Raw genomic sequence first — 20,974 nt, 5'->3', positions numbered from 1 at the left:
ACATTGTAAAGGAAAGATTGAATATGATTTTTTAAAAGTACGTTATTTATTTTAATAAGATTGTATTTTAACTTTTTTATTTGGATGATAGTACATTCATTCTGATGTCTTTGTCTTACTTAAGATCATTATGGAATATACTGTCAGTTCTGCAAAACAGCAACAGAATGATGCAAAGCAAGTTTTTGCTTTTACTGTCCTCTCATAGTCTTACATTTTTATATCCTGCACTTCATTCAACGTATCCCACAGGCTTGGATTGGGCAAGTGATCTTTCACTGATTCCCTTCTGTAATTTAATAAGAGAACTGATCTGCAACATTTTCTTTCAAGTCTCCCATCTCTGCTGGGCAACATGCTGCACGCTGGGACTGCAACTTGTGGAGAACAGTTGAAACAAGTTGCAATACCTAACAATTCCACATATAATTGGTGTTAGTGGAGAATTCTTCCCTTCATTCAATGCAGCAAAGCTATAACTTCAGCTATGAAGAATAAGTTTACTTCACCAAGGACACCAAAATGTGTATCCAGCAAAAAAACGTGGATTTGCGTTTGAAGGAAAATCCATAATTATGGATAGATCTGAACAAATTATGACCTGTATCGTTACAAACACAAGTGATGCATTTGATGGTATTACATGAAGATTAGTTTACACTGTTATTGATATATATTTTCGGTTCATAAGTGGTTACAGGTTGAACACCGATTTACCGGCAACTGATGATCCACCCACCCTTATAATCCAGACAAAATCACTGGAGCTCAGTTGAAATTCCCAGAGTGGTTACAGATGGCATTGAGAATGGCGAACGCTCTTCCCAGTCTTGTCCCTCCGCCATGAAGGAATCAATATTCTCCCCTGACAGATGTCGGATACACTGGACAAACCTACCAACCCATCCCCGGCTCGCATCGTCTCCCTGGACGTTTAGTGCCCTTGTTGCAACTCGCAACCAGCGAGCCCTTCTTCACCCACCGAACAAACACAAAGTGCTGGAGTAAGGATCACTGGTGACATTGGGACCCTTCCTCAGACTGATTCAGTCCGCTGAGTTACTCCAGCACTTTGTGACGTTTCACTTGAAAACTAAGCACCGTTGCCGCTGGTCTGCACCAGGGAGCCCGTCTTCACCGGTCACGCAGCTGTTGTTGCTACCCGCGTTGTAGCTCTTCAGTATGCCCCACTGACAGAATGCGCTTGGTCACTGTGGGACTCCCACCACTCTCACTTACTGGAAATTCCAAGGTGGAGTATGTCGGCGACTCCGAATCATGGGTGAGGAATTGAGAGGACAGCGACTGAAAGTTGAAAAATGGGGCTGCGCTACCAACTCTGTTGATATAGAAACCTGATAATCTAAAAGGGCTCTGGAACCGAGCAGTATGTACTTTCATCATGCAACCCAATACATTCATGCCCTCCATCTGCTTATCTCCTATCCCCAACTCCAATATGACCTTTTATCCCCTCTTTCTCCTGCTCCTCTATCCTATCCCCCCCCCCCCCCCCCCCTCCCCATATTCCTCTCGCCAGCTTTATATTTAATTCTTAAGATAGACAGAAAAACCTGGAGTAACTCAATGGGACAGGCAGCATCTCTGGAGAGAAGGAATGGTTGACGTTTCAGGTCGAGACCCTTCTTCAGTTTTGGTCTCCTAAACTGAGGAAATACATTCTTGCCATTGAGGGAGTACAGAGAAGGTTCACCAGACTGATACCTGGGATGGCAGGACTTTCATATGAAGAAAGACTGGATAGACTCGGCTTGTACTCACTAGAATTTAGAAGATTGAGGGGGACTCTTATAGAAACTTACAAAATTCTTAAGGGATTGGACAGGCTAGATGCAGGAAGATTGTTCCCGATGTTGGGGAAGTCCAGAACAAGGGGTCACAGATTAAGGATAAGGGGGAAGTCTTTTAGGACCGAGATGAGAAAAACATTTTTCACACTGAGAGTGGTGAATCTCTGGAATTCTCTGCCACAGACGGTAGTTGATGCCAGTTCATTGGCTATATTTAAGAGGGAGTTGGATGTGGCCCTTGTGGCTAAGGAGATCAGAGGGTATGGAGAGAAGGCAGGTACGGGATACTGAGTTGGATGATCAGCCATGATCATATTGAATGGCGGTGCAGGCTCGAAGGGCCGAATGGTCTACTCCTGCACCTATTTTCTATGTTTCTATGTTTCAGACTGGTTAGGGATAAGGGAAATGAGAGATATAGACAATGAAGTGGAGAGATAAATAACAATGAATAAAAGATATGCAAAAAAGTAACGATAAAGGAAACGGGCCATTGTAAATTGTTTGTAGGGTGAAAATGAGAAGCTAGTGTGACTTGGGTGGGGGAGGGATAGAGAGAGAGGGAATGCCAGGGCTACCTGAAGTGAGGGAAATCAATATTCATACTGGGCTGTAAGCTGCCCAAGCGAAATATGAGATGCTGTTCCTCCAATTTGCATTTAGCCTCACTCTAACAATGGAGGAGACCGAGGACAGAAAGGTTTGTGTAGGAATGGGAAGGAGAATTAAAGTGTCCAGCAACCGGGAGATCAGGTAGGTTCATGCTGGCTGAGTGAAGGTGTTCCGTGAAACGATCGCCCAGTCTGTGTTTGGTCTCGCTGATGTATAAAAGTCCACATCTTGAACAACGGATACAGTAGATGAGGTTGGAAGAGGTGCAAGTGTACCATTGCCTGGCCTGAAAGGACTGTCGGGGTTCCTGGACAGTCGCGGGAGAAGGTAAAGCAACAGGTGTTGCATCCTCTCCGGTTGCAGGGGAAGGTACCTGGGGAGGGGGTGGTTTGGGTGGGGATGAGTTAACCAGGGAGCTACGGAGGGAACGGCCTCTGCGGAAGGCAGAAAGGGGTGGAGATGGGGAAAATGTGGCTTGTGGTGGGATCCCGTTGGAGGTGGTGGAAATTTCGGAGGATTATGTGTTATATATTCTTCCTCTTCTTTCCTATCTGACCTTCTGAGTGGTACAAATGAGTGTGAAGTTTGATGATTCAATGTGACTTGAGACCAGAAAGCTGCACTGTGGGATCCACAAAAATGGATCACTATGCGGTGGATCCAATTAAGCTCCTTTGTCAAAATTTAATAATTTTAGAATCATAATTAAAACTAACACCCAATAATTGAAGCCTCCTGGACTCTTATTTCCCTTAAAAAAGATACATGTATAATAAGAATAAAATGTACGTTTTTAAGTGTGGGCAAGAAAGATGCAGGTTCTTCCTAGAAGAGATGATTGTGGATCAGCCCTCACACCTCAAACTTTGACGTGTATTTTGCCATCAAATAATTGATAATATTATAGTTTTGATGCTGACCTGTTAATCAGCATCCTACTCAGAAGGATATACATTAATTTAAAAAGACAAATAATAAATGCATTGTGTAGGGTGTATTTGTGTTCTTGTGGTTTTCTGAAGATATCCTGATGTAATGATTTAAAATTTTTAAAAAGCAGCAAAGACACCTTCCTGATAAGCTTTGTTATGTAATTGTCATCGCATCTTCCATGACCTTAGGACATATTTCAAACTGTTGGTATTTGCTGCTTTTAATAGGCTTAACATATGGATTATGCATCTTCCTACAGAGCTTCATGTTGATGCACAATGTGTTCACTCTGCAGGTTTCTATTGAAAATAATCCTTTATCTTCACTGATAGAATTTGGAATTTGTTTCCAGTTTAACATTTTAATTTATGGTCCTTATTTACAATAATGTTTCTGTTTCTTATTAATGCTGTCCCAGATGATGGTGAATAGAACCACAGAGGTACTTGTCAAAGACTTTCTCAAATGTTCTCATTTATCATTTTAAAGGTGGCTTGTAAGATTTATTATGTCATACTCTCTGCTATACCCACTGTTACTTGTGGTATGCTGGCAATCATGATGTTTGCATTTATTTCCATGAAACTGTGTTTTATGACTCTCGGTGTAAGTAAAACAAAATCTAATTTAAATATATAATTATTCAAATGAATAATATAATTAGATTAAAATGTTGTTTATAAAAAAAAATGCATACTGATCATGTTGAAGTGGTACAATAGGTTAATATTGGAACCTTAAACAATTTTCTTCAAAGTCCACTACCATACCAACTTTAGTGCCCACTACCCTACAAATGTTAGTGCCACCTAATTTACTAATCATGCCACCTGTAATCTCATCCAAATTGTTAAAAAAAAAAAACCAACAGAGGTCCCAGCACCGATCCCTGTAGCACACCACTGGTCACAAGCCTACAATCTGAAAACAATTCTCCATTCATTTAATGAGCTCACCCTGGATCACACATCACCTAACCTCTGTACCAGCCTTCCATGTTATCGTTAAATGTTATCGGATCAGTCCTGCTGAAACTGTGCAAATAAATCGGGACAACTCCATGGAATTAAAGTTATCGAAAATCCAGTAGAAAGTTCCAAAATTTAATTTATTTTGGCTTTGATTTTAATGTGTTAACATCGAGTTACTGAATTTGATCGCCTTGCTGCCGATTTAATTCACACCTCATAGTTGTTTGCTTAGTGAACCCTTTGAACTTCAAATCAAATTGTGTTTTCTAAATGGAGAGAGAATCCAGAAATCGGAGGTGCAGGATTCCCAAAAAGTTAATTTACCAGAGGTCATGGTCTCAGAATTAAAGGGCGCTGTTTTAGAAAAGAGGTGAGGAGGAACTTCTTTAGTCAGAGGGTAGTTAATCTGCGGAACTCATTGTCGCAGAGGGCTGTGGAGGCCAAGTCAGTGGCTATTTTTTTCAGGCAGAGACAGACACATTTTTGATTAGAATGGGTGTGAGCGGTTATGGGGAGAAGGCAGGAAAATGGGATTAGGAGGCAGAGATCAGCCATGATTGAATGGCAGAGTAGACTCGATGGGCCTAACTCTACTCCTATAAATTGTGAACTTGTGTACTGACTACTGTGTGGAGAGTGTGATTTGTATGACTTTGTAGACTTTCTAAAAAAAAGTCATTAGAGAAGGCGTATTCTATCTCCACAAAAATAAACACGGCATCTGTAGTCACGGCTTTGCCTTCCCATTTCTTGCCTGTCTTCTGATCAGTCATTTTCTGAGCACCATTGTATTACACAGATCATGGACCAGTACAGCACAGGAACAGGGTCTTCATGTTCTTGGATACTGAAACCTTCCCTACACCGAGTGTAATGCTTGTTGCCCAATGTGCCTAGCCAGCATGTTACACTTATGAGGTTTGTGCATAATTCATTTGAATTGATGCTCCTTCCAATAATTACAGCACCAAGGGGTTGTGCCACAGTTATTTAATGGAGTTGCAATGGAATGGAATGCGTTTTAACTGTTCAGGGATGTCCAGTTTGTTGTCAAGCCAGGCACTGATTGTTGGTTAGTGGATATTTGCCTCCTTCCTGTCTGGATTGTAGAAAGATCTACTGAAGAGTGTCTTCAGCTGCTAATGGGCTGCAGTGTTCAGAAATCTGTCCACGAACTCAGTACGTCTCCATCAGTGGTTCCCAACCTTTTTTTGGCCATGCCCCACCTAATCACCTCTAAAATCCTGATGCCCCCCCCTTCATCCTTGCTTTCCCTTGAGAGAAAACGGAGGAAATAGATATTATAAGGGTAACTTAGCAAAAGCTCTTTGAATCGCATTTCTAAATCCAATTCAATAAATAAGGTTCTCCCATGGCCTCGCGCGCTTCGTGCGACGTGCATGAAGAGCGATGGCGCGGTGATTATGTAATAACTACACAATAAAGACTTTTTTTACCTTCAAAAAATTATTTACTCAAAATAACATCTGAAATATAAACTACATATGTTTACCTGATGGAAAATCCAAAAAAATAAAAATCGAAAATTTGGACCCAGACCTCCTCAGTCGCGCTCAATTGCCCCCCTTAAAAATCAAATTGCCCCCCTGTGGGGCGTACGCCCCACGTTGGGAACCACTGGTCTCCATGCATTTTGGGTTTTGAATGGGGAGCAATATTTTAATATAATAATAACCTGATCTGTCATAAGCCGTAAGATAATCTGTAATAGTGAATCTGTAATAGTTCAAGATCAATGTTCGTTTAAGTATGCTTGGAATCTTTCAGTCAACTCATCACTAAATAGTACCATGACCAGAATGGGTATATTATCTGTGTCCCTGTGTGCAGTGAGTTAACTCCTACCACGTGCATGAATTGGAGAGTCTGGCATCACATTACATTCACTGTGTTAGTTACACTATCACAGCAAGGTTACACTGGCTCTGCTGGAAGTTATTCCCCACAAGTCATCAAGTCAGAGCTATGGATTGAAATCATGTCATCACCATATTGCAAATCAATGGTGTGCATTGCCTCGTGCAGATAGAGCCACAGGACACGGCAATGGTTCAATGGCACTTTATCATAATGGTAGTGAATTGAAACAGGTGGAAAACATAGTTTTGCACAAAAATGAGCAAACTAGAGCCCTCTGTCCTCACAGTCAAACAAAGTCCTGGTGACCCCAGTTACTTGTTTGCCGTAAGACAGTTTAAAATTTGAGGCTACTTTTGGGTGATTAAGGATCTTATTGTAGGTATAAGTATTAGACCCCTTGAGAAGTTACAATACATACTGATCTCAGTCTGTATGAGGATCCTTCAATCCTTCTGCTCTGGTGGTGTAAAAAGTATCCTGACGGGAAACATCTCTATCTGGTTTGGCATCAGCTCTGTCCAGGACAGGAAGGCTCGGCAGAGAGTAGTGAACTACACTCTCCCCCCCCCTGCAGTACCTATACACCAGCAGATGCTGATCCAGAGCCAGCAAGATCATGAAGGACCCCTATCACCCCAGCAACGGATTGTTCCAGCTGCTATGGTCATGCAAGCGCCAGCGCTGTCACGCAGCAAAAACAGAGAGGATGGGATGGAGTTTCTTCCCACAGGCCATCAGGACTGTAAACTCTGATCTCACTAGGCCGTAAATACGGTTGTGTCTTTTTTTAAATGTAAATACTGGTTCTGTTCTGTTGTTTTGCACAATCCCGCAGGCATTGCCACTATCATTTCACTGTCCATCTTGTATGTGTATGTGACAAATAAACTTGACTTGACATTATCTTTCTCTCTATTTCACAGAGTGGTTTCACTCCTCTTCACATTGCTGCCCACTATGGAAACGTGAATGTAGCTACTCTGCTGTTAAACCGAGGAGCTGCTGTGGATTTCACAGCCCGGGTAAATTATGTACTTTCTGCTCTTAATTTGAGTTACTGTTCTTACTTTAACTCTGCAATGTTTTTGCAACTCATGAGGAATTGATCTCTGTGATAATTTTGCCTTTCATCCCGGTAAAACAGATCTCCATGGTAACACGCGTTCACCTTTCACCTTTTGCTAATTGACCAATGACATTTGAAGAGTTATTGAAATCAGCAATTGAGCAAAGTTCCATAGCATGCACTATGATGGCACTGTACACTCTTATGTGAAAACAATCTTTCACCTACATATTACCTTTGAATAAGGCTGATAGAAAGCTTAGCTATTACATAATTAAATGATAATCCCAAATATATCAATGTATTCATATTTTCTTTATAGATGGACAAAGGGAACAACACAAAATGCAATTTACAATTGAAATGAGTGAGGCTCGGATGTTAGTTTTGAAAATATTTTTATGAATACATTAATGAATTTGAGCAGGCAGCATTTAGTCCACTATTATTACCTGCAAGTTTGGCTGGATGGAAATAATAGTGCAGGTTAAACTAGGTGAGCAGGACTGAGAAGGTGGGTAACCTTGAATGAGTGTAGTATGATGGTCTCCATCACAGTACACAAAAATGTTTAATCAGTTGGCAACTTGACTTGTATGGTTTATAATTACAAGCAATGGCGAATGGAAATTTGTGTTCTGGAAAATCATAGTTTGGTGTACAAAAACATTAACATATTTAAATAGAGCTAGTTGTTTCTATCGACTGAAGTGATTTGTGATCTGAAATATTAGGAGCTCATTTTTGGTGTATGTTCTTGGTAAATAGGGGGAAATATCAATCAAATATGACATTAGCTATATAAACTAAAGAGATGATTGTGGACTACAGGAGACAGCAAGGGAGTGGACACCTCCCCATCCACATTGGTGATGCTGAGGTTGAAAGGGTCAGCAGCTTCAGGTTCCTCGGTGTGCACATCACTGAGGACCTCTCTTGGTCACTGCACATGGACACAGTATCGGAAGGCCTGCCTGCGGCTCTTTTTCCTGAGAAGTCTGAGGAAGTTTGGCATGAACGCCAGCATCGTCACAAACGTCTACAGTTGCACCATCGAGAGTCTGCTGACGGGCTGCATCACAGTCTGGTACGGGAACTGTTCTGCCCACGGCCGCAAATCACTACAGAGAGAGGTGAAAGCGGCACAGCACATCACTGGCAACTGTCTCTCGGACATTCAGGTCATTTTCCACAGGCGGTGCCTGCGGAAGGTACACAGCATCATCCAGGACCACAACCACCCAGCACGCAGACTATTCTCCTTGTTGCCGTCAGGCAGACGATACAGGAGCATGGCTGCACATACCACCAGACTTGGGAACAGTTTTTATCATTATGCCATCTGGCTTCTGAACTCATAAACACATCATATGTGTTGATTATTTTATATATTATTGTCTTTTACCTACCAATGTCACTTTTATTATTTTTTTTTAACCTTATATTTATCCTTGTAATATCATTGCTGAGGTGACCCGTTGTCTTGTCAAACACATTCCATTGTACCGTTGACCCTGTGTTAACCTACATATGACAAATAAAACTGAACTGAACTAAAAAAATAAAGCCGGCATTGGACAGAAATGATTCATTCTTTGGAGTTAAAATCAGGACAAAGAATTATTCAAGCAAAAATTTTCAAATGTAATCTGTCCATTTAAATGTTTTAAATTGGTTAAATATCGTGAAGGTAGGCGGCGCGGCTCTGGCCAGCAGCGGCCTCTGCAGTCTGTCCGCGTTTTTTATTATTTTTTGTCTGCGTTTTTATGTAGTTTTTGTTATTTTATGTTGGGGTGTGTATGTGGGGGGGCGGGGGTGGGGTGGGAGTTTGGGGGAAACTTTTTGAATCTCTCCCTGCACTGGAGACCCGACCTTTTCTCGTCGGGTCTCAGGTGTCGTTGAGGCCGCAACGAGGAGCGGCCTCCAACAGGAAGAAGCCGGGGACTCTGGTGTCGACTCACCGTTGCCGTCGCGGAGCTGGCCGAGTCCGGAGCGGGTGGAGTGGTGGAGGAGCGCTGCTGCTGCTGCTGTCGTTGCTGCTGCTGCTGCTGCTGCTGCTGCTGCTACCGGAGAGTCGGAGGCTCCTACGACGGGTCTGTGGACGGCGGCACCGGGAGCCCGCGGGTCCCTGGAGGGAGACCGCTTCTCAGGGCTCCTGCAACGGCGACTTCTCCCGCCCGAGTTGCGGGGTTGAAGAGCTCCTGGAGCGGGGCCTGACACCACTGCCCCGCACGGCTGGAATGGCCGCGGACTCTGCGAGCGCACACTGGGGGCTCCAACACCAAGACCCGGTGTGCGACCTCGCACCACCCGGCGTGGTTTTAATGGCCGCGGGACAATCGCCATCGCCAGCCGGGGGCTATGACTTTGACTCTGACATCGGGGGGGGGAGAGTGCAGTGGAGAGATAAGTTTATTTGGCCTTCCATCACAGCTATGTGATGGATGTTTATGTTAAATGTAATTATTGTTGTGTCTGGGGTCTATTTGTATGTAATGTATGGCTGCAGAAACGGCATTTCGTTTGGACCTCCAGGGGTCCAAATGACAATTAAATTGACTCTGACTCTGACTCTGTGAAGCATAGTACACATTTTATTATTTAGACCATACACTAAGCAACTATGATGTAACGTTCTGCAAGTCACAGAAATGGAAAAAAAAACAGTTGTATTATGTGGAAGAGGTTGCCTATAGACATGGCAAAGACACTAATATTTACAGTGCATAAAGGATACCTGGATAAGTACATAGAATATAGTACAGAAACGGGCTCTTAGGCCCATAATGTCTGTGCCGAACATGAAGGCAAGACCAACTCCTATCTGCCTGCACATAATCCATATCCTTCCATTCCCTGCATTTGCCTATCCAAAAGTCTCTTAAAAGTATCATTTGTGCCTCCACCACCACCCCTGGCAGTGCATTCCGGACATTCACCAATGTGTGTGTGATTAAAAAACCCTGTCCCTCACATCTCCTTTAAACTTTGCCCTTCTTATCTTAAAGCTATGCCCTCTAGTATTTGATTTCCATCCTGGGAAAAAAGTACTGACTGCATACCCTATTGATGCCTCTCATCATTTTACATACTTCTATCAGGTCTCCCCTCAACTTCTGCATTACAGAGAAAACAATCTACCTCTCTTTGTAGCTAATACTCCCTTATCCAGGAATCATTCTGATAAACCTCCTCTGCACCCATTCCAAAGCCTCCACATTCTTACTGTATAGGGGCGACCACAACTGCAGGCAATATACCAAATGTGGCTCAAAATATCTACATCATGACTTCCTGACTCGTACATCCAATGTTCTGACCAGTGAAGGCGAGCCTTTCTTTACCTTTGGCTTCTTTACCATTCTATCTACTTGTGTAGCTGCTTTTGGGAGTTATGGAATTGGACCCCAAGATGTTCAATGCTGATATGGGTCCTGCCATTTATTGTATATTTTCCCCTTTCATTCAACTTCCCCAAGTATAACATCTCGCACTTGCTCAGATTAAACTCCATGTGCCATTATTCCACCCATTTCTCTAGTAGATCTGTTTAGTTTAGTTTTGAGATACAGCACGGAATCTGCGCTGACTGGTGATCCCCGCACCCTAACACTATCCTACACACATTAGGTACAATTTGTTTTTCAATTTTACCAAACAGAAGATCTCAGAGAAAACCCATGCAGTCATGGGGAGAACATCCAAACTCCATACAGATAGCACCTGTAGTCGGGATCGAACTCGGGTCTCTGGCACTGTAAGGCAGCAACTCTAGTGCTGTGCCACTGTGCCGCCCTGTATGTACAGTATATCTACATCTATATGAATACTTGGATTTGAAAAGTGTAGGTGGCTAAAGGCCTAATGCAGGCAAAAGGAATTAGCGTAGATATGCATGGACAAGTTGCATCGCAGGACCTGCTTCAATGCTGTACAAGTCTATGCGGTCCACATATTAGTTTGTACTGACTCTGTTTCACAAGTTACAAGTACGGAAATGACAGAGCAGTTCTTTTATTTCTCATAAGATATTGCAAATTGACAATAAACGATATCATGGGTCAGGGAATGAGTTGAATTGGATTTTCTAAAGGTTCTAATGTATAAATAGATTTAAGGTGAGAGGGGAAAGATTTATAGGAACCTGAGGGGCAACATTTCACACAAACAGTGGTTTGTATATGGAAAGAGCTGCCAAAGGAAGTAGTTGAGGCAGGTGCGATCACAACATTACAATGACATTTGGACAGGGACATGGATCAGAAAAGTTTAGGATAAGGGCCAAACAAAGGTTTGTGGGACTAGTGTTGATGGGACATCTTGGTCGACGTAAGTAAATTGGGCCGAAGGGCCTGTTTCCAAGCTATATGAGTCCATGACTAATTATAATAGATAGCAAATAGATAGAAATTTAGAGACTCACATTGAAACATGAATCCTGATCATGGCAGAATTACAAATTAGTAAAATGGAGACATGTTAAAATATTTTATTGGTAATAGAATGTGCAATTATTTTATAACTAAAAACCAGTGTTAAGTATGACTTGGAAATTCACCACAAAGCACATGGATACAATGTTACCAGAATGTTACCAGTAAAGAGGAAATTCATGATGAACCATATCTTATGTTGTTTAGACAGAAGATAAGCCAGCAAAAAGGAATAAACAAAAACAATTTAGAACATAGCAATGAGTGAATCTTTCTTATCACCATATTGACTGGTTGCAATTGAAAATGTGTCCAATGAGATCCCTGAAATAACATACAAACATGAAATTTCCCAGGCTAAAATTTCGAAGGGCAACTAAGAATATACCATTATTAATTTCAAGCAAAAAATACAAGCTTATCAGAAGATTTGTTTTTAATGTATGAAACTAGCAGGTTAATGGTAAATGTTAATGCTCTGATGAACATTTTAATGATAGGAAAGATTTAGAGGGATATGGCCCAATCACAGGCAGGTGTGACCTGTGTAGATGGGGCATCTTGATCAGCATAGGCAAGTCGTGCTGAAAGGGCCTGTTTCCATGCTGTATGATTCTATGAATAATTCACTGTGAATGTAGAGATTTGCCCGAATGCGGCATGTGCCAATGTTGCAGTTGAGATACCAGATAAGTCTAAGTTTAGGATGAAATAGAGGAGATTATAAAATGTTGAATGTAAAGTTTTTTTTTAAATACTTGCAGGTAGGATTATGAATGATGTAAAAGTCAGAGCACTCAACTCTTTCAAATTCGTAGATTTGCTCGGGTTACATTGGTTTTACACATTTTTTCAAATTTCTAAATTTCTTATTGATTTCCCTTTTCCAACCAGAGTGAATGCCCTTACTAAATGTAATGAAGTTGGAATTAAACTAGTGATTTTTAATATGATTGTGTTTTCTTTTCTCCTTTCCAAATCCCAATCCAGAATGGAATTACTCCTCTACATGTAGCTTCCAAACGAGGGAATACTAATATGGTGAAACTGTTACTGGATCGTGGATCCCATATAGATGCTAAAACAAGGGTGAGTCTTTCTTGATTCATGTTTTATAGCTACCCCTTGATGCGTCACCGGTCCAGGTAACATGCCATTGTTGTAGGAATGGCTGCATTATGGGTTGGCTAAGGGTCATGCCTTTTGCATGTAACTGCAAATTTGTGGAGCTATATGAGAGACGTGCAATGTTTACATCAGTTCAATACACAGTCAAATTTGCCAAAAATAAAAGAATACTGGATAAAGGAATGACCTTTTTTTTAAAATTATTTTTATTGGAAGCAATTGTACAAGAATAAACCATTCGGCATGTAAAATTATACAATTATTGTACAGCTTCAATTTTGACCATTTAACCCTAAATGAGGGAAAAGAAGAGAGAAAGAGCGAGAGAGGGAAAAAGAGAAAAGTAAAAAAATAGAACCCCTAGACTATCAAAGTAGTGTGGCCAAAGAGTGAATAAAGATATGAGAGGAGAGGAAAATAAAAGGAAAAAAAAAAAAAAAGTGGAGATCCACTGCCCCTCACCCCTCCCCCCCCCCCCCCCCCCCCACCCCCCCCCCCCCCCACCCACCTCACCCAACCCATAGTGGATTAAATCCAAATTTGTGTTGTGCCATACTATCCTTGTAAGAATTTGGTAAAAGGTGTCCATGTCTTGAAAAGTTGATCTGGTTTTTCTGCCAAGCCAAGCCTAATATTTTTCAGATGTATTTGTCTCGGACATGTTTGTAATCCACATCTTTACAGTAGGGACTAATGTGTGTTTCCAAAATTTAAGTATTCGTTTTTTTGCCGTTATCAGGCCATAATTAAGGAAACGTCTTTGAAATAATATTAGCTCAGAACAGGCTTCTGACGTACCTAGAGGAATCAATTCTGTGTTGGGGTCCAATTTTATTTTAAGTATTTTAGAATTTCTTTGTTTTTAAAGGAATGAAAATGAGATTAATTTTTAGATTATTGTTTTAGAGATTATTCAAGGAGTCTGTGCTATTAAATGCACAATAATATTAAGCTGAAATATAAATACAATTGAAGAATATCAACAATATTTCAAATATTTTTAAAATACTTGTAGATATAGTTACCAATTGTGTAAAAGTACGAGTGCTCAGTTCTTTCAACTGCTTAGATTTACTCGGGTTAGATGCCTCAAATACAAGCCATCTCTAATGTTTATACAAAAAATGAGGGATGTCATGACCAATGTGCAATGGCAGTGTCCTGTATGCAAGTCCTACTATCTTTGTCCAGTTAGGTGGTTTCTGACTTTCGAGTGTCCACTTTAAATTATGTTAGAGGTCATGATCATCCAGATTGGAGACATAATGCCTGGATTCAGGAGGCCAAACCTAAGGCATATGCTGGGCATAAACTGATTTTCTTGAGTCTGTGCAGTTAGCTAATAAATGAACTTCTGGAGGCCACTGCTGATCATGTTCTGAAGTGTAGGCAGTGTGAATCGATGATCTCCAACTTGATCAGCTTTCAATAATTTATTTTATTCCATCAATGTAGATTGACCGCCTGTTGCTGAACTTGTTATTATCATTCCCTTGTCTTCTAATATTTCATAATAGGACCTGAGCTAACATCAGCACTGTAAAAAATGATCAAGTTATGACTATGAAAATGTAGTATAAAGAATAACACAACGTAACCATAATTTTAATAGGATTCCAAAATATGACATGCAGATGCTTTTCTTATTTTTTGTCTTTTTGTTGTGTGTATTTTCACATGCTGTGTATAATGGTTATTTCAACATGTTGCCTGGTTTACTTCGGTGTTATTTTTACATTATTGATGTCTCTCTCTTACTTTAATTGCATTCCATATGTTTGCTATGGCTGTGGGTTTGTAGTGTATTGATAAGGTAGGTTCATTGTTGCATGCCTGTCCTGTGCATTTAAGGGAGAAGGTATGACCTACCGCATCTTCCAATTGAACACATTTTTTGCATCTGAAGGTGCCAGCCCTCCTGTGGGACAGGCTAACTTTAGAAAACTCAGTGAAAGTAACAACATAGATGACAAGGAAATCAGTTCCACTAAACGTATCTTGATTTGACAACCATACCTTCATCTGCATAATTTCACAATTTGGCCAGTCAGTACATGAATTTGTCGGAAAGAACTGCAAATGTTGGTTTAAATTGAAGGTAGACACAAAATGCTGGAGTATCTCAACGGGACAGGCTGCATCCTTGGAGAGGAATGGGTGACGTTTCGAGTCGAGACCCTTTTTCAGACTCATTAATTTTGTTGTTTTCAATAGTTTTAAAAATGTTCTGTCTCTGAGGGAACCGGTAAAATCCTCCGCCCTAAGTGTATTTTATTTATATATTTAATGTTTTTAATTAATTTGAAAAATATGTAGTCATACCGATGGAAAGGGACTGCTTTAGAAAATGAGATATTATGTAAATAACAGCTACGTGGGGCAGCAGAGGTGCAGTGTTAGAGTTGCTGCCTTACAGCGCCAGACACCCTGGTTCGATTACAGGTACTGTCTGTACAGAATTTGTACATTCTCCTGTGACCATATAAATTTTCTCTAAATTATCCCTAGTATGCAGGATATAACTAGTAGAGCCAAATTCAGGCAAGTGGGACTAGTATAGATGGGGGCTTGTTACTTGGTGTGACCAAGTTGTGCAAAAAGGTTTGTTTCCAAACAGTATGACTCTAAAACAAGTGCATAGGTGATCACTGGTCGGCGTGGACACAGTGGGCCGAAGGGCCTGTTTCCACACTGTATCACTGAACTAAACTAAACTAAACTAACTAACCTAATTAGGTTATTGACCAAGGGTCAGTAGAATATCAGTTCACTATATTCAAGCAGTCTGATTTGAGAAATACGCAGCTCCCTATCAGCCGAAAATCATTCATAAAGAGGATCAAGCCTCTGCTGCATTATTTTACAGTTGAATATTTTATTTGCTGTGCGTTATCTATTGTATTTATATATTGTATTCATTGTTATGCCTGGACACACACGATGCTCATCTTAAATATCGCACTGGAGTTGCTCCACAGTTCTCATCATAAATGATTACTGAATTTATTTCAATAAACCAAATCATTAACTCCATTGTGTTCTGATTTGTCCCGCACCAAAATCTCTACTTTTAACCAATACTGACATCATTCTAATGTGATCACCACCTTCCTCTTCAAATGCTAATGCAAGTACTCCAGCACTGCTACTCTATTGTGTGTCAAGTAATCCAGAAAGAAGAACAGCATCCTTCCAGCTACTCGGAAACTTCAAACTCATTGTTCTCAAAAAAGTTCTCCAGCGCAGAGCTTTTAGCAAAATATATATTTTTTCATAGTTTGTCTGGGTTTCTTTGCAGACGGACTCAATTAATTTATATATATAGTAATAGGTAGGACTCTATATGTAACGGTAAGACTGTAGAACAAATAGAAAAAGTAATGATATAAAATAAAATGTAATCCTTTATCGGATCATTGGCATTTTCTCCTTATGATTTGACTGGTCTCATTTAGAGTTAAAGAATCATACAGCATGGAATCACGCCATGCTGAGGAAGATGCCCAATCTACACTAGTTCCACCTGTGTTTGGCCCACATCCCTTTAAACCTTTCATATCCATGCACCTGTCCAAATGGCTTTTAAATGTTGTTATAGTACCTGCCTCAACTATCTCCTTGGGCAGCGTTCCATATACCACAACCCTCAATTCCCATTAAATCTATCCCCTCTCACTTGTTCTTGATTCCCCTTGTCTGGGTAAAAGATTCTGTGCATCTACCACATCTATTCTCATCAAGGTCTTATACATCTCTAAAAGATCACCCCTCATCCTCCTGCACTCCAAGGAATGCATTCCCAGCCTGCCCCAACTCTCCTCATAGCACAGGCCTTCAAGTCCTGGCAACATCCCCGTAAATCTTGTCTGCACTCTTTCCAGTTTAACAACATCTTTCCTAAAGGATATTGGGATAAGGATAGGTGATTGTGATATTTGTTATACTGATTGTATTGGGAAGGGTGATTATAGAGTGATGGGTTGTATATATGACTAAGATACTGTATAGTATTTGCGGGTTTTTTCTTTTCTTTTTCTTTTTTTCTTTTTTGTATGGCTTTGTAAATATTTCATTAGTGTTCAAATGTAAATAATTTGGTGTACATATAGTGGCTGGTGCACATATGGTGTACATATAGCTGCTAAATTTGTATGAGATAATTACAAGCAGTTGAATAAGGGGTGGGAATTAATAAGCTTTGGCTTCTTCCTGCTCCTTTTCGGACACATATGATTTCATTTATTTATAGATATTGTTTATGACACTTTATAAATATTTTTGTTTTGTTTTTTGTATGCTGTTTCACACTTGCTTTTTATTCTTTTATTCTGTCCGAAATAAATAACTAATAAATAAAAATAAATAAATAGTAAGGGTGACAAAACAGAACACGTACTCCAAATCTGACCTCACCAACATCTTGTCCAACTGCAAAATAACATCTCAGTTTCTATACTCATTACCCCTGACTGATGATGCGTGTAAAGCCGCCTTGACCACCGTATCAGATTCAGATTCGGATTCAAACTTTATTGTCATTGTGCAGTGTACAGTACAGAGACAACGAAATGCAGTTAGCATCTCCCTAGAAGAGCGACATAGAATATGAGCAATAAATATATTTACGTGTATGCAGTCATAGTAGTGCAATTATTTTTTTTTTTTTCCTGGTGGAAGGGGTGTCCGGGGGGGTGGTGATTGGCAATCTCCAAGGTACAGTGTTAAGTAATGTAACAGCCGCAGGGAAGAAACTGTTCCTGGACCTGCCACTTTCACGGAACAATGTACCTGCACTCCTAGATCCCTCTACTCTACAACACTCCCCAGAGTCCAGCCATTAACTGTAAAGGTCCTGCCCTGATTTGACTTCCCAAAATCCAACACCTCGCACTTACCTGCATTAACTCCCTTAACCATTCCTCAATCCACTTGCCCAACTGATCAAGATCCTGCTGTGATTTTTGATAACTATCTTCACTCTCTACAATGCCACCCACTTTAGTGTCATCTTCAAACTTACCAATCATGTCCTGCACATTCTCATCCAACTCTTCGATATAAACTACAAACAGCAATGGCCGCAAGACGGATCTCTGAGGCACACCACTAGTCACAGACCTCCAGTCTGATTTATTTTCTATTGGTTAATATAAATTTGACAGTGCTGCTATGTTGAAGCTATGTGTTGGCAAGCAGCATGAATTTGGAAATAACATTTAGGAAACATATTCAAGATTTCGAGATAAATTGTTTACATTTCTGGAAGGTTATTTTTCATAATTACTTTAAAGTTTTAATAATGAGGCAGTGGGGCAGTGATACTGTGGTGTTGGGTGTTTTAGAGTGTGGTCTGGATGTAGGGAAGAGAATAATTCATTTAAAATAAATGAATGTTAGTGATTAATTTACTGTGATAGTTCTTCTGGATTGCAAATGCCCTCCCTATACAACTTGTGCTACTTACCCAGATGTATGTGTTTAACCTGCATTGTACTTCTTGTCAGGATGGGCTGACCCCACTGCACTGTGCAGCCAGGAGTGGACATGATGGAGCTGTGGAGATTCTGCTCGAGAGGGGAGCCCCAATGCTTGCCAGAACAAAGGTGATTATGTGCTCAGTGTTAAACCGTTTGAATTAATTAGCTAGTGTATGAATTCACAAAGTTTGTCTCAGAGTTAAGCTTGATAGATTAATTATTTAATTCATGAAATCTAGGGAAAAAAATCACCCTGGCTGTTAGAATTGGGGAAATCAGTTGTCCATTATAAGTTTGATCTGAGCACCCTCAACCTTAGCAGCCCAGAATTGTCAATGAAACTGATGTCACCCATTAAGCTGGGTGAAAGTTTGGAAGTCCCAGGCAGAAAGAGACATTCTGAACCTCCATTCAGATGATGAGTGATTCCTGTACAACTTCATTTGTGGAGTACTGGTGGTAGTGAGCCACAGTTTGGACTACTCGTGTGGTACTGGTGGTGAACACAACCAACACAGAGATTTGACAGGAAAATCCACCCACTGAAACTGGCACAAACTCAGCAGGCCATTGATTTCAATGTTCAAATAGGAAAGAATCACTGCAGACAAGAGTTAAACTATAAAGTTGTAATTGTTTTAATTATTTTAAATAATTTAAATGTTAATAGCTTTTTTAAAATTCTTATAATTTTTGAATGTTTGTCAATATCATAAATATTGTTAGTCATTCAGTCTCTTTGACAGCAAGTAACATGGAGGCAGGGCTCTGAAGGCTTCCTGAGCAGTTCTTGGGGCATATTTACAGCATATTGGGATCACTTAGAAAGGGTCTGTGATGATCTCCTCTGTCAGTACGAAATTGAATCTGTTGAAACGTCCTATTGAAGGTAAGACCAAGTTTTGGGTACAGGTGTTCAGTGAGCTTGAGAGACTCGTCATTCAGAGGATGATCTAAGCCAAGCTTGTTGTGAGTCCCTTAGTGTGCTGCTAATCAATTATTCGGTGCAACCTCATGAATTATGAAAACCAGTGTGTTGTTGTACAGTCACCTTTTCATTTAAATGTTATATGAATGCTCAATGCACCATTGGGCTAAATAGTTGAGTCTGGTGGTTCCATTGGGAACCACTGGCTATCAGCCCGATGTGGATAACTAAGTCCTGGAGTTGCCCAATCCCACTGTAAATTCAGGTGGCAGCAGATCTGTCCCAACTCTAAGCTACACATGCAATCAAATGGTGGAACCCGGTAGTGATGGGCGTCTGAGGTTGTGGGGAGAAGGCAGGGGAATAGGGTTAGGAGGGAGAAATAGATCAGCTATGATTGAATGGGGAAGTAGACTTGATGGGCCAAATGGCCTAATTCTGCTCCTATTACTTATGGCATTATGATGGGAGTCCACAGACTGTAAATTAATAAACATTTTTGTAAAAAATAAAGAATAAACAGAAGCTTCAGGTACTTATTATGGTTGATTAGCAGAACTCTCTCAAAAATTGCTGCAACTGATCTACAACACATTGACAAATATCTGAAGTTTCTGTCTTTCTGTTTGTGGTAGAGTGTTCGTGGAAGCCATTTCATTCACTATCCTCTTTCCAGGTAACCTTCACCTCTTTTGAGTGAAAATGTAATCATCTTTCTTTTATTTTCTTGTGAACAGAATGGATTGTCACCGCTCCATATGTCTGCCCAAGGAGATCATGTGGAATGTGTCAAGCATCTGCTGCAGCACAAGGCACCTGTTGATGATGTTACACTTGACTATCTCACTGCATTGCACGTGGCTGCTCACTGTGGTCACTACAGGGTCACCAAGCTCCTCCTGGACAAGAGAGCCAATCCCAATGCCCGGGCACTGGTAAATAACAATGATATGTTTGTTGGTTGATGTAGTATTCAGATCCTCACAGGTTATGGCAGGGGGTTTGTTCCAGAGAGCTGACCGTAAACTGAACAGTTCACAAATGTATCTCCAAACCAAATTCCCACACAACAGAAGTGGCCTGCAGAGATTGGTTGCCTTGAAATAATAATCCGGAGAAGCAATTTAACTCTTGTGTTGCTATTCTTAATAATAAATTTGATATTAACAGATGTAGCCTGACTTGAGCTAATAATGATATTATTTTAAAAGATTTTACTGCAGACCAGGTTTTAACTGCTATTGATTGTTTTAAAATAAACACGGCTGCTGGCCTGGGTGGCATGTTTCCCGATAGGATTTACAAAATAGATATCAATGTATTAATTAGAATGTGGCACAATTCCAGCCAGTATGAACACAGTCGGCAGCAACCCTGCAGCTGCTGGCAAATCCATCCAGCAGTCTCTCAGCCACTTGATCTTTTGCACGGGCTGTATGTTAAGCATTCATCAACTGAGGAGTCCTATATATGGACCTCAGAAAGGTCTTTGACAAGGCCTCTCATGGAAGGCTAGTCCAAAAAGGTTAGACTTCATGGGATCCACAGCAAGTTGGCGAATTGGACCCACCGTAGGTTGGGTAGTTGGAAACGAACAATAATAATGGAGGTTCACAAAAAATCTGGAGAAACTCAGCGGGTGCAGCATCATCTATGGAGCGAAGGAAAAAGGCAACGTTTCGGGCTGAAACCCTTCTTCAGACTGATCGGAGGTGGGGGGGGGGAGAAGATAGG

The 20,974-nt window shown here is 40.7% G+C and overlaps 1 protein-coding gene across 4 annotated transcripts in view; it reads left to right on the top strand.

The window, feature by feature from the left end:
- LOC129700480 (ankyrin-2-like) overlaps positions 1–20,974 on the top strand; it is a 634,003-nt gene that overhangs the window by 434,534 nt on the left and 178,495 nt on the right. For all 4 annotated transcript variants that reach the window (XM_055641008.1, XM_055640993.1, XM_055641017.1 and 1 more), the window contains 5 exons: positions 3,775–3,798; positions 7,132–7,230; positions 12,698–12,796; positions 18,340–18,438; positions 19,978–20,175. In XM_055641008.1, the coding sequence (XP_055496983.1) occupies positions 3,775–3,798; positions 7,132–7,230; positions 12,698–12,796; positions 18,340–18,438; positions 19,978–20,175 (519 nt within the window). The remainder of the gene's footprint in view (positions 1–3,774; positions 3,799–7,131; positions 7,231–12,697; positions 12,797–18,339; positions 18,439–19,977; positions 20,176–20,974) is intronic.

The sequence above is a fragment of the Leucoraja erinacea genome, chromosome 1 (genome assembly GCF_028641065.1).
Source record: "Leucoraja erinacea ecotype New England chromosome 1, Leri_hhj_1, whole genome shotgun sequence".
In the NCBI taxonomy this organism is placed as follows: Eukaryota; Metazoa; Chordata; class Chondrichthyes; order Rajiformes; family Rajidae; genus Leucoraja; species Leucoraja erinaceus.
This window is presented reverse-complemented; position numbering and strand designations above follow the sequence as displayed.